This window comes from Podarcis vaucheri, assembly GCF_965113315.1.
Source record: "Podarcis vaucheri genome assembly, chromosome: 6".
Classification (NCBI taxonomy): Eukaryota; Metazoa; Chordata; class Lepidosauria; order Squamata; family Lacertidae; genus Podarcis; species Podarcis vaucheri.
In genome coordinates this window covers 100198585-100213652 of record NC_138764.1, presented here as the reverse complement: position 1 = coordinate 100213652, position 15068 = coordinate 100198585, and the positions used below count along the sequence as shown (strand labels likewise).

The following is a 15068-nucleotide window of genomic DNA, read 5'->3' as shown; positions in this document are numbered from 1 at the left end:
TCTTGTATTTGTGCCTCTCATTTTTTTTGCCCAAGTGCAATACTTTACATTTCTCCCTGTTAAAATTCATCTTGTTTGTTTTGGCCCAGTTCTCTAATCTGTCAAGGATGTTTTGAAGTGTGATCCTGTCCTCTGGGGTGTTAGCCACCCCTCCCAATTTGGTGTCATCTGCAAATTTGATCAGGATGCCCTTGAGTCCATCATCCAAGTCGTTGATAAAGATGTTGAATAAGACTGGGCCCAAGACAGAACCCTGTGGCACCCCACTAGTCACTCTTCTCTAGGATGAAGAGGAACCATTGATGAGCACCCTTCCTCTAATTCATCCTCATGATTCACATTACCACATATCAAAAAGTTGAAGCAATCACCAGTTTGTTGTTCTTTAAATAAATTGATAAAGGCCTGGTTAAAAAGGAACGTTTTTGCCTGGCGCCTAAAGGTGTATAATGAAGGTGCCAGGTGAACTTCCCTGGGGAGAGCATTCTATAGATGTGGAGCCACTGCAGAGAAGGCCCCGTTCTTGTGTTCTTGAGGAGTAGGCACACACAGAAGGGCCTCAGGTTATGATCTCAGGGTCCAGGTAGGTTCATATGGAAAGAGGCGGTCCTTGAGGTATCCATTCTATATACACATTTCCCAATCTGCCAAGAGTATCAGTTCACAGAAGCTGCTTCTTTGTTAACATTTTGCTGGATTAGATTATCTCATCCTTCTTTGAAAGCCATTTTGTACTACTAATCACCCCAGTGCCCTGAATTCCAACAGGCACATGAAATTCTGGGCGCCAGTGGCCTGTAAATTATCTTCAACTGGGAACCACATTGCTGACTGGCTTCTTCTTTACAGCTCTTCCTATTTCCTTACTTTGCTTCCAGCAATGTAAGAGGAAAGAGAACAGGCTTCGAATTAAAGCTCGGCCACTGTATTTGTCCCATGGCTCAACCCAAAGAAACTGCATGGCTTCATCATGAAAGGAGGCTATGCACAAAGCTGCTGGGGAAATTCATTGAAATTAACATTGCATCTGCTTGCATCACCGAAGACACCTACTTTTTCAGCACTTTGGAAGAAAATGTTATCTCTTCAGCGTCTTACTCTGTTATTTTAATTTTGTTTGACAAGCACTTGGGCCAGACAGATATCTTGAAGGAAGGATTGCAATAGGGCAAGCATCCCCAAACTCAGCCCTCCGGATGTTTTGGGACTACAATTCCCATCATCCCATGAAATATTTTTAGAATGTGCGATTATTTGACTGTTTGATTATTTGATTGTTGTTAGCCGCCCTGAGCCCGGCTTCAGCTGGGGAGGGTGGGATATAAATAAAATTTATTATTATTATTATTATTATTATTATTATTATTATTATTATTATTATTCCTGACCACTGGTCCTGTTAGCTAGGGATGGTGGGAGTTGTAGTCCCAAAACATCTGGAGGGTCGAGTTTGGGGATGCCTGCTATAGGACAACAAGGTGGAGACTGAGTGGTTGGCTGCAGACCAATGGTCTAGTGTAAAGAATGACATGGTCTCTCCCCATGCACCAAGTTGCCCAGACTGATGAAGTCTTCTTCTTGGGCTTAATGACACAGCAAGGCCAAAAAAAAGGCCCTGTTTACTGCCACCTACTGGCAAAAGTAGTTTCACATCTCATGCACAGCCTTTCATAAAGCGTCGTAAACTCTCCCCTGATGACGTCAGCAAGGACACAGACTTTACAATGGGTGGGTGGGAGAAGGAAAGAAATTTGATCCACTTCACATTCAGTGGCGAAACAGTACGTCAGCTGAAACACAGCTACCCTTCAGAATTTGCACTTAGCCACATTTTGTGAGACAAGCAATGTTTCAAAATAAAAAAATGCTTATATTATGCTAAAGTGTTGAGTGCAGAAATGAATCTATTGGTGAAAACGGCATGCAAAAATGTGTTTATCAAGAGAAATTCTCAATAACATGCTGCTGAATTTCCATGAGGGCTTTAAACAAAAATAAATAAATCTGCACACTGCTGCCGAAATGGGCAGAACTGGATTTAAGAATGGGAAAACACAAAACTGAGAGAAGTCCGCTCCCCTTCCCGTGGGGGGGGGGCGATGTTGTGGAAGGGCATCTGGGACCACAGAAACCCGGCCGTGGGTGGAGGGATGCCACCCGCATCATAAGGACTCCTGGCCGCGTTATGCCCCCCGGCCAGCCAATCCGGCTGGCCGGGGGGGGCGTGGCCCAGGAGGCCTTGTTTCGCAATGATGGCGTTCACTTTTCCGATATGAGAAATGGTATTTCGCTGGTCAATATTGTTAAGGGCATTAGAGATTGGGTGCAGGTGTGAGGGTGTTGGCGGCAAACCTTTGGGGCTTGAGTTCTTCTTCTTCTTCTTTGGCGATCACTCGTAGCTGAGTAAGATTGTCTTCCATAAACACGGTTTTAACGATGAGTTCATAAGTGACTGTGGAGGCTACTTCTGGATCCACACGTCCAAGGGTATCTCGTTAAAGGGATCTGGGGGTGTGGATCCTGTCCAAAGCCTGGGCATGGGCTAGGGCCATGCCACAACCCCCTTGGGGACCGTGGGTGTGCATTTAATTGATGTATATCACAGGGCTCCCCCTACCAGTGGTTTACCCTTATGAGACTCCCTGCAAACGGGCCGGAGTCAGGATATAGACTGATTTCACCCAGTGCCTAAGCCAAACCGCTCACATCTGCAACCAATAAAGTTGTGGCCTATTTTATCCCATTAACCTAAACCAGGCATAGGCAAACTCCGGCCCTCCAGATGCTTTGGAACTACAATTCCCATCATCCCTAGCTAACAGGACCAGTTGTCAGGGATGATGGGAATTGCAGTCTCAAAACATCTGGAGAGCCGGAGTTTGCCTATGCCTGACCTAAACATTCGTATCCATGTGTTTATTATCTAAGGAAACTGCGGGACCTGGGGCCTCGCCAAGCAAGTGAAATTAACCGATCTGTCCACCCCTTGTCTTTCTACTTAAAAGTGGCAGTGGATTGGCAGTCCAGTACTATCTGACTTCCCAGGCCGGAATGATTATGGGAAGTTGTAAAACCCCTGGCTGGCATCTCTTGTCCAGCTTTCATTGTGAATGTAGAAGAGAACCACCGTTTGCTCTGAAGGGTTTCTGACTGGAAAGCTGTCGCCTTTAGCCATGGTCTCAGAGACCACCCAGGAATGTGATGATGGGCACCTATTAGAGCAGGGGTCCCCCAAACTAAGGCCTGTCGGTCAGATAAGGCCCAAGGGACTCGTTTATCGGCCCGCGGCAACCCCCGCTGCCCGCTGCTGCCTCCTACTCTTACCGGCACTGCTTGTGTGCATGCGCAAGCATTATTTGCACATGCACATCTGGGTCGGAGGAGGCCCGTGCACATGCGCACAAGCTATTTCCAGTGCTCCTACGACCCGGAAGTACGGGCATGTGCTCCCCCGCCCTCCGGCCTGCCGCGCAATCGGCGCTGGAGACACCAGCCTGAGGCGTGGTAAGTTTGCTGACCCCTGTATTAGAGAATCCTCTGCCCTTTTTACAGCCTGATAGCAAAAGAGTTTTGTGCACAGCTCTGTTGTCCTTCAGTCCTACCAACATCCTACGCTGGTTTCTTGCAGTCAGAGGCTGCCGTACGTTCCTTCGCCTCTTCCGAAGTAGATGACCAAGAAGTACCCGAAGAAAACTTTGAAGAGAGGAAGTATCCTGGGGAAATCACCTTAACCAACTTCAAACTCAAATTCCTTTCCAAGGAGATCAAGAAAGAGCTACTTACGTGAGTCTTCCTACTTGGGCAGTGATGCCTTGCAGTAACGTGGGGGGGGCGACGACAAGAAGGAAGGGGTGCTTTTGCAGGATGGGTGGAGAGGGGGAATTCTTCAAGAGAGAAAAAATGTCCAAGTTGATGTTTCGTAATGGGTGGGTCTTATTTAATCCAAACACTTCGTAGCAAAAGCTTTAAAGAGAAACTTTGTGCTCCGATTATTCCTGATTGTTGAGATGATGCAACCACACCGTACAGCCTCCTGAAACTGTGCAATTATTGAAGGAAAGGCAGAGACACTCGACTAAAGCACCAGAATCTTACCATTCATTAAACTGACTATACAGGCATAATTAACCCCTACTTATTTCTTTCTGTGCTCAAGCTAGCCTTTCTAATGCAATAGTAGGAGGAGAAATCTTTCACCAAACCTATCGCTTTGTTTGCTTGCTTGTAAAGTGTGATGTTATACGCCGGGAGCAGCTTTTCTGAAACGCCCCACATTGTTGCAAACATCCTATGCTGAGCAGCATCACTCAAGTGTTATGGAGTTGAGGGGGTGGATAAATGGGGGGCAGAAAGAGAGTCTGTGTGCCTGTGTGAGTGTGGGGTTCCCTAAGAAGTTTGAAATCTGAAATCCAGATTTCAATGTGTGGGTTTTCCAAATGGAAACTGGAAAACCTGTGTACTTCCCACAACTGATCGTAGCTGTAATTGGAATATTGAGCAAATTGCAGGAGGGAAAAAATACCGTATTTTTCCATCTATAAGACGCTCCAATGTATAAGACAACCCCTATTTTGGGGGACTCCAATTTAGGAAAATGGGGGGAGATGGCCCCCATGTATAAGACACCCCTAAATTTTGGACATTGTTTTTTAGGAAAAAACCTAGTCTTATGGAAAAATATGGTAATTCTCATATCATTACAGTATACTTCTGAGGAAATGGGGGCAGCGTTGAACTGGCTATTTACATTTTGACTTTTTTGTCCTCTTAGTCAAACATTTTGTAAGCAAAATGTTAGATACAAAACGAGAAAATGTACTATCACTGGCACCTGCACAGAACACCATCTGCAAGCATTGCAAAACTGGCGAGATCCTTAAAACCTAAGACTCAACTTGAAAATTCAAACTCTGGAGTCTCCTGCTGACTCTGTCTCCATGATCTGTTCCTCAGAATCCCATTCACTCCAGGGCCTATGAGACATCAGTCTGACAGGAAAAATATATATTAATGTCAGTGAGGACAGCAGAGAATGGGGAAAATGTGGAATCTCCAACTGGGTAGTGAAAGAGTTTACAGATTACTGAGATAAATACCAGTGTTTTAAGTACTGATGAGTCACGTAATTTTCTGCAGAAATGGTGTGAGCAGTTATTTATTGCATTGGTAACCAAATTTTCTCCTTAAAGACAGGTGTAATTGATAATCACACATTTAGCATCACATCTAATTTGGTCGCAAGATCTGAGTTTTATGCTGTTCTCCTGGACTGCACCACTTCAGCCCAAAGGTGGGAGATTCACAAGTTTGAATCCTCACTCACATTTTTAGTATAAAAAAAGACAAATATTCCTGCACATAAAATATTAGAACAGCAAGGGAAAAGGATCCAGTGAATTATCTGACAAAACCTAATCCTACAGTATTGGAGATGCTAGGAAAATGTGGACCACATCAGTGCCTAGATGGGAGGGCACGTGGAGCTCCCCAAAAATTTTCAAATGAATAACATATCTAAATGTATAGCATGATATAAATAATATTAGAACATTCAGAGTCGCGCTAGCAATGGGAGAATAAGACGCAGGTTTTTACAAAACATATGTAAATCTTCCCTCATATGGCATTCTTCCCCCCCCCCCCAGTATTGTGGATGGTAAACAATATCCTTTAAACAATTTATCCTTTTAAAAATACTAACAGTAATGTATACAATGAAAACAATCACATGTTTTTCAACACTTAGTAACGTAAACGTATCAGTGCTTACGTGTTTATCAGTATTAACATGACCTGGAGGTTTGGAGTGGTGTTTCTTCAAACCTAACATTAGCGATTATGAGAGCAGGAGCAGAAACTGGGTTTTAATTTGGGTTATATGAATCTCAAGGTTAATGTTGTGAATTCTCCCTGCCTGAAGCTCTGGAACGGAAACGCATCATTCAGGAACTCCTGAGCCATAATCTCAAAAGTGGCACCACTTTGCTTGCATCTAACCTTTGAGAGGGGGACGCGGGTGGCGCTGTGGGTTAAACCACAGAGCCTAGGACTTGCCAATCAGAAGGTCGGTGGTCCGAATCCCTGCGACGGGGTGAGCTCCCGTTGCTCGGTCCCTGCTCCTGCCAACCTAGCAGTTCGAAAGCATGTCAAGTGCAAGTAGATAAATAGGTACCACTCCGGCGGGAAGGTAAACGGCATTTCCGTTCGCTGCTCTGGTTTGCCAGAAGCGGCTTAGTCATGCTGGCCACATGACCCGGAAGCTGTACGCCAGCTCCCACAGCCAGTAAAGTGAGATGAGCGGTGCAACCCCAGAGTCATCCACAATTGGACCTAACGGTCAGGGGTCCCTTTGCCTTTAGCCCTTGAGAAGAGGGACTTTATTGAACTTGCTCATTATGCAATAGCATGCAATGGAAATAGAAGTATCCCATTCCTGTGGGGAAACTCACCAAGCTCTTGCAATTGCCAGGTTGGTTTCTTAAAGAGGCCAGTTTGCTTACCACAGTGGCAAACCAGTCGTTCCTGAATGCCAAGGTAGCAAATCAATAAGGATGCCCATCTGCCATTACCCTTAAAGGTAAAGGGACCTCTGATCATTAGGTCCAGTCGCGGATTACTCTGGGGTTGCAGCGCTCACCTCGCTTTAGTGGCCGAGGGAGCCGGCGTACAGCTTCCAGCTCATGTGGCCAGCATGACTAAGCCGCTTCTAGCGAACCAGAGCAGTGCACGGAAATGCCATTTGCCTTCCCACTGGAGCGGTACCTATTTATCTACTTGCACTTTGACGTGCTTTCGAACTGCTAGGTTGGCAGGAGCAGGGACCGAGCAACAGGCGCTCACCCCGTCATGGGGATTCGAACCGCCGACCTTCTGATCGGCAAGCCCTAGGCTCTGTGGTTTAACCCACAGCGCTACCCGCGTCCCTCTCCATTACCCTTAGGGAGACCTGAAAAATGCACAGAGGAGAGTGTGGTGTCAAGGAGTCCCTGGATTATCCTGTCTTCCCCATATACACATCTGTCTCTTCCCACTGATCTTTTGGTGGTAGTTGGATAATGACTTCATAGCTATTTCTGGCCCAGCAATGGCATGGGACCCACCCCAGTCTAGCCTGTACAGCCCTCAGCTATTCAGTAGGGATGGCTCGCTACAGGTTTCAGAAACGGTAGAGCCAGTTCCACATCAGTGTCTCCTCCCTGATACAGGTTTATTGGCAGCAGCTGGATCTGGGTAGCCAATGGGGCATTTGTGGAAGTTCAAAATGGCGGCTGGCTTGTATGGTGCCACCAGATAAGCCCATGGCCAGGAGGACAGGCAGTCAGGAGGCGCCCAATAGGTGTTTGTGCGGGGTGTTCAAGCCCCACGAGATGCCCCAAAGTGACCTTGAGTAAATGGTTTGCTCCGCCACACCTTGTTTTTTTCATGCTCTCCCACAGCTCCCCCCATACCCAAATCATGTCCCTCCCTTCGTTCCTTGTATTCTTGTATGGCTAAATAACTGACCTGACACTTTGTGAGTAAGTGTCCAGTAGAATGTAGAAACAGAATGTCTATACAGCTATAGTCAACTTCTAACTCAGGGCAACGACATTATTATTTATATAAATTATTATTTTTGTATAAATTATTATTTTTTATATAAATGGTAAGACCATTCAGAAAGCTCACCTCTTTGCTGCAGTGCAGTAACTAAGAACGTTAGCTGTGAGCCTTAGTTTCAGATCTCACCACAGCCACGATCTCACCGTGTGAGTAGACTTGGACAAGGTACAGAGTGTATCTGAAGAAGTGTGCATGCACACGAAAGCTCATACCAAGAACTAACTTAGTTGGTCTTTAAGGTGCTACTGGAAGGAATTTTTTTATTTTGACAGTGGTACCTCGGGTTACATACTCTTCAGGTTACATACACTTCAGGTTACATACTCCGCTAACCCAGAAATATTACCTCAGCTTAAGAACTTTGCTTCTGGATGAGAACAGAAATCGTGCTCTGGCGGCACGGCGGCCGCAGGAGGCCCCATTAGCTAAAGTGGTGCTTCAGGTTAAGAATAGACCTCCGGAACGAATTAAGTACCTAACCCGAGGTACCACTGTACACACGTTTTCAGCCCCACCCACTCACCCCCAGAAATATGTGGGTAAAATTGCATACTGGAAGACTTCCTGCCTTACATAGTTTGCCGTAAAGATATGGGAAAATGGAAACACTTTGAAAGCTCTAAGGAACTACATAACAGGCTAAGAGGACGTTGAGCTCCATCTTGCCATCCACCACAAAAATGGGGTGGGGTGGGGGTTAAAGGCAGCAACGCCCTCAGAAACCCTTGTGAGTACTTTTTATTTTTAAGTATGTCTTTCCAGGAAGTGTAATCCATTAGAAATCTGACCAGAAAGAAATGGGGCAGGAGAGACTTAGGCCCACCGCCCTCCAAGAAATGGGATGGGCTAGCCTTTCACATTACAGGAAACAGGAGCAGGATTGAACCCTGCCAACACCACATCTCGTGTTTCATTCTTCATTACTTCTTAGACGTAATTAAATTGTATTTGATATGCATGCAAAAAGTAGAAATTTGTTTTTTTTGGGGGGGGGGCAGGCCTGCATTTGAAACCCGGCTGAAATCAAACAAAGGAAGAATTCACACCGAAACTTCTCTGCTTCCGAAGAGATACTGGCTCATTCACCTGTTAATGTGCTTTGCCCCCCCCCAAAAAAAATAATAATAATCCACATAATAAAAGGTACACTGAAATAAAAACTTTATGAACTGCAAAAGATATAAAAGACTTATGTTCTGGAACTTATAGAAATTGCCACTTTTCCTTCATTGAAGTCTTAATAATGTTGTAGAATTAATCTCCTTTTAAAGTTTTTGTACTGTACAATTCTAATGCTGCAAAGCACCTAAGGGGACATTTTGAAGGTCAAGGCAGAATAAAATAATGTTATAAATAAATGTGCATTTTTCTCAGATTGGGCACAATGAAATCAAGCTGCAATTTATTTTCAGATTCGTTGTGTTAAAGGTTGATGGGTTTTTTTTAAAAAAATGTGTAAATTCTAAATATATATATATATATGCTGATTATTTTTATTGATTTTCCATAATGTTTAACAAATTGTCACCAAATTAATACAAATTTAAAAGCTCACTCCCCCTCCCCCCGATGCCCCCTCTATTTTCCTCCCTCCTTTGCTGCTTCCAATGAAATAACTTTTCCCAACTATCATTTCAAAATACTTTCATCCCTTCTCCCTACACGTCACCTGTTCAGTTACCAATTCCTGCTATGGCTTTTATACATTACTATAACCTGTCCTCAAAATAGTCAAGTAGAGTAAATCCTCTTTCATCTTTCTATAATAGTCGTCCGTCAGTTCTGAAACGTTTCCTTCTGATACCACTTGAGGAACACTTTGCCTGAGAAAAGCAGATCTCGCTTCCTACCAGACAACGTACACACATTCCTCCCTAACATGGCCTTGAACATTGCTGTCTGGCATCAAGCGGCGGAGTGTAGGCCCGCACTGCCCGGGGCGGATGCGCAGAGTGCACCCCCAAGGAGGGCAAGGGGCAGGGGGCACCCTGTTGGGTACCACAGTCCAGGGGAGGAGAGGGGCGGAGAAGCTGCCATCCCATCTCATCCTGCTCTCTGTTGCCCTATCAAGTCTTACCTGGTGGCAGAAAAATGCTACGCCTCTGCTGACGTCTGGCCCCAGTCATAAGCAACTCAGCCTCACTGGTACTGTATGCTGAGCATGAAAATGAAACCCATAGAATTTTTGTGTGTTAATATAGAATATACATGCCCCGCCCCACCGAATCTCCCAGCCTCACCCCCCTTCACATTTCCCCAAATTTTATCCTCAATTTTACATGCAACCAGCTCATTCGTAAATCATTGAGAAATAAACATATGGTAATCCGTAACTCTTCTTCTCTGTCTAAAAGTCTCAGCTGTACTCCATAATCATCACAATTATAACAAATAAAGGCTTGACATATCTCGCTTTGCATGTCATGAGTCTATCTCATATATTAGTTTCACCTTTTAAGTTGAATTACTGAAATAAATGAACTTTTCCATGGTATTCTAATTTTCTGAGTTTCACCTGTATTCAACACAAAAAACAGTGACAATTTGTTGTTGACAAAGGACAGCTGGACTTCTAAAGGGCCTCATTCCCTTCAGTAGCTTGGGGCCTCATCAAACCTAAATTCGCCCCTGGCCACCATCAAGGGGCACCTGGGTGAGAATGGAGCCTGCCTTATGCTGTGCAAGTGCTGTTGTTGCAAAGAGGCCAAAAACTGCCTTATTTGCTCCTACTACCAGATTCACTCAAGTCTCACCAATCCTGGCAAGCTCCTCAAACGCAATACCTCTTCCTCAGATCCACCCACCCAAATCTTGACTCGCTCCTGCTCTTTTCCTTTTTTAATATATTTTATCTTCAAATTTTATAACCACAATAATTCATAAATTCAATGCTTTTCCAAAAAAGAAAAAAGAAACAATATAGACTTCCCCCCTCTCCTCCCCTGGGTTCCGATCTTTTCCCGCATAATTTATTGCATCTCATTTTATCTCCAAATCCTTGTTTTCCACCTTGTTTATCTTAATTTCCAATTATTTAATTACATTAATGTTATATCAAAACTGCTAACGTTTTAATATATTTGCAGTGGTCTTTTTAATAGCCCATAAATTTCTTCCATTCCTGCTCAAACTTTTTCCCCATCTTGATCTCTGATCTTCGCGGTCATCTTTGCCATTTAGGCATAGTCCATCATCTTAGTTACCCGTTCATCTTCTTTTCTGGTGTCTTCTCCTGTTTCCAGTTTGGGCAAGCAGCATACATAAATAACCTTTTTAGCTCCCTAGGTATTCCATCCCCTGTTAGTCCAAGTGAAAAGGCTTCTGGTTTTTTAGCGAAGGTGATCTTAAACATCTTTTTCAATTCATTATATATCATTTCCCAGAAGTCTTTTACTTTTCTACAGGACCACCTACCTGCTCTTTTCCTTGCTTGTCCATCCAAGCCCCTCCTGTCGGCCGTGTCAGCTTAACAGAAACTCTGTGTCCAGAGGTACCACATCTCTGAATTCCATATCCTGGGAACAAACAATAGGGGGATGTTCTTGCACCCTGCATCCAAGCTTCCCAGAGGCATTTGGTGGACTACTGCCGTAAGCAAAATAATGAACTAGATGAAAACAAGACACCATTCTCCCAGCTCCACCTCTTGCTTAAGGAAGCAATTGGACCAGTGGCGTAGCGTGGGGGGTGCAAGGGGGGCAGGCCGCACCGGGCGCAACATCGGGGGGGCGCGCTCGCTGCCTCCAGAGCCTCGGGCGCAGGCTGTAGCAGAGCCGCATGTCTCGCGGAACCGACGAGCTGTGCGCGCGTCCGGGCTGAAGGCGCCCGGCAGGCAGCGGCTCTCAGCGCTCGCCGCGGAGGACGCGCCAGGCAGCCCCTCCTCACAGCCCCGACTCCGCCGCTGCTGCTGCTGCAGCTGCTGGGCCATGTTGCATTTTCCTCGCCTCTCTGCCCCCCTCCACCTCCGGGCAAGCAGCGTCATTTGGGCGGCAGCGCCAGCGGCAACTCGCAGGTTAGGGGTTGGGGGGCGCAAATTACTTGCCTTGCCCCGGGTTAGGGGGCACAAATTACTTGCGTTGCCCCGGGTGCTGACAACTCACGCTACGCCGCTGAATAGGACACAATGCATGAAATTTTCGAAATTTTAAAGAGGGGGGGGGAGCTGCTGTCCATTCAGTGGCTTGCCTCCCATTACCAGTCCTCCATAAACACAACACAGGACCTGCTCATGTGTGGCATCCCAGCTTTATATATAGGCAGCGGTGGAGGAGGCCACTTGGGCACCTGGGGCAGCGCCCATAGGGGCAGGGCAAGCCTCCAGAGTCTGCCTGCCTCCTCCCACTCAGCCGCCCTACAACTGGGGGGGAGGCAGCGGGCGGACCATTTGGGACAGCGCGGAGCCTGCATGCGCACAAGCCACCACATCACTCCCAGGAGAGGAGCGTGGCTCGGGTGCGCTGCAGGCCCCGTGGCGAGTGCCGCCCAGCATTTTGTCCCCCGCCTGAGTGGTAACACCCGGGGCGGCCCGCACCAACTGCACCCCTCTTCCTCCGCCCCTGTCTATAGGGTCAAGCAGGGAGCAGGCCCTGGAAATCTCACTGCTGTTTAAAAAATTTAAAAGTGAGCACCAGCATTAATTCGTAAAACATTCATAAAACTGTCTTTCCTTCATGTGCCAGGATGGTTTACATGAAAAAACGGGGAGAGGGAACCCAGCAAAACTGTTAAAATAATAATACAGTGGTACCTCGGTTGTCAAACGTCATCCATTCCGGAAGACCGTTCGACTTCCGAAATGTTTGACAACCAAGGCGCAAAGGGCGGTCTGCAAAGTCAATGGAGAAAACTGAAGAAGAAAAAATTCAGCGGAAGCTGTTTGACTTCCAAGGTGCATTCGAAAATGGAAGCATTTACTTCCAGGTTTTCAGCGTTCAGGTTCCGAAACATTCGACAAAGGAGACGTTCGAGAACTGAGGTACCGCTGTACCGATAAAACAAGGCAGGACATCACAAAAAGCATTGAAGCAGTTGACAGAATTAAAACTTCAGTCTGAAAATTGAGTGTTTTATTGTGGGGTTTTTTTTTTTACCTGATGCCAAAAATGCAACTGTGTAGGAACTAGGCAAACCATTCTTGGAAAAGTATCCCACAGCTGGGAGATCATCACTGAGAACGTCCTTTCCATGCTAGCAACCAACCTCACCTGAGAAGATCCTTTACTATACATCTCAATGTATAGTAGGGGCATATGGGTGCAGGCAATCCTTCAAGTGTTCTCGTCCTAAGTCTTGAAAATCATTGTATATTAATTTTATAAAAAGGAAAAGGGGGGAAAGCAACGTGGTGGGGGGTGCCCTTAAGATGTCAGTCAGTTACATTGCCCCGCACAAAAATGCCTTAGCCAGTGTATGCAATTTATATAGCTGTATATAAAATATATATATATATAATCCTGCTGACAAGATGCCAAATTTCCTAACCAAAGGTGCTTACAAAAGAAGCGTGGTTGGACTCCTAAAAAAAATCCCTATGGTAATTTTTCTCCCCGATTTCTACAGAAGAAGGATTTTCTTCTCCCTTTTTATATTTTTAAATTTTTTTACATATGCATGAATCTTACTGGTTTCTTTAATTTTTTTTGCCACTCACGTTTTTTTCCCCATAATTATTTTTGTTCAGTTGCCCTACCCCAGGCTGTGATGGCAGCGGACACATCACGGGGAATTATGCCTCTCACCGCAGGTTAGTTGACCTTACCTACGCTATTCTTTCAGGCTCTGACAATCTCTTAAAGATCTCTCTTTTTTAAAAAAAATATAAAAATAGTGTGGATACTTTGGTTCTATTCCCTCTTCCCCTTTTCTTTTACCTCCCCTACCTTTTTTTTTTTTTTTTAGCTTACCCAAATATTCTATCTCTTCTTTTTCAGCCTTTCTGGTTGCCCTCTTGCTGACAAGAGCCTCAGAAATCTCATGGCTGCCCACTCTGCTGACCTCAAGTATGTTTGCGCTAAACTTGAATCTTTTCTCTCTCTCTCTCTCTCTCTCTCTCTCTCCTTTTCGCTACCTCTCGGCCTTTTTCTCCCTTCCCTCTGCACTTTTCCTTTAGAAAAAGGCTAATAAGAAACCTGCCTGTGAGTTAAAAAAAAAATTGACCTTAAACTGCCATTGCAAACAAAACAACATTGAGCTGGGAGATACGCAACATGTTGAATAATATTCAATTGTTGGTAGGAGATCATTGGCTTAGAACCTACCGATACATATATTCCTTTGAACTCCAGGCAGATTTTTTATATTTTTTATTGGCTATCCTGGAGATGTGTCTTTCTTTTTTTCCCCTCACACTTCTCTCTTCATGGTCTTTTGGAGATTGCAACATTGCCAGAAATTTTCTTGGATAATAAAGCAGCACTATTTCCCACCCCATCCCACCCCCGGACGGGTTGATTAACTTTCTGCCACAGGCTGAGAAAAAAGGGTGATTTGTGAAAGGGGATTTGTGCAAGCTTACAGAGGGCCTTTCCCCTTTACCTGAGGAACAGCTTAGTGAAGCCCAAAATGTTCATACCAGTTTCCCCCATCTGAAGAAGATCTCATCATGCTAACAACAGTAAATTAATGACCGCTCAAATTATCCGTACATACTTTATACGAAGCCAAATCAGGTGAATTCCACTTGAGTTGTACGTTAACTTTTAGGAGGAATTCTGTTTGCAAAAGAAGAAATTTAATGGGGGATCTAAGAGGAAGAAAAAATGCATTTTTTCAAGCGTGAATGTAAAGGTCTCCAGTAAGCTAGGAAAATCAGTAATTTGGTTGTATTTCCGTCAGTCCCGTTTTCACATTCACATGACTGGTTACTTCACATGAACGGTTGTTTTAACACTTGTTTCTCAGCGGAAGTCAATTGACATGACTACTTTGAGGGCTTAATTTTTTTCTCCATTGTGACTTTTGATGTTTTTTGGTCACGCTGACCCTGAACTGAATGCCCAGCCATCCAATTCGACCAACCAGTACTATTCCATCAGGAATGGTTTGCCATGGTGAACTAAACTGGAATCTAGGCTGGAGTGGTTGAGAGACTTGTACTCCATTAACATTCAACCTATGGAAACAAGGGAGAAATAGTAAGAATGGATGGAGGCTGGATCCAAAAAGTGCTTATGTGAATCAGTTTGGAGAGAAGGGGGTATTGTGCTAAATATGCATCCATCCTAATACTAAAAAATACATGCTTGGTGGGAAATAAGCGCCATTTGGTGAAACCTAAGTAATTATTTTTGGGAGAAATGTGGCCCTCAAAATATAATTACCGTATTTTTCGCCCCATAGGGCACACCGCCCCATAGGGCGCACCTAGTTATTTTTTTGGGGGGGAATAAAGGGAAAAGAATTTATTTTCCCCCCCCCAGGCACGGGGCTGGCGCAGGGGAAGCCCGAGCTTCCCCCGACCCCAGCCC

The 15068-nt window shown here is 45.1% G+C and overlaps 1 protein-coding gene across 4 annotated transcripts in view; it reads left to right on the top strand.

The window, feature by feature from the left end:
- Positions 1-15068, top strand: part of MYT1 (myelin transcription factor 1) — a 175697-nt gene that overhangs the window by 121637 nt on the left and 38992 nt on the right. For 3 of the 4 annotated variants that reach the window (XM_082225857.1, XM_082225856.1, XM_082225859.1), the window contains exons 14-16: positions 3629-3783; positions 13283-13345; positions 13533-13601. In XM_082225857.1, coding sequence (XP_082081983.1) covers positions 3629-3783; positions 13283-13345; positions 13533-13601 — 287 coding nt within the window. The remainder of the gene's footprint in view (positions 1-3628; positions 3784-13282; positions 13346-13532; positions 13602-15068) is intronic. The other variant, XM_082225858.1, reaches the window with a different exon arrangement.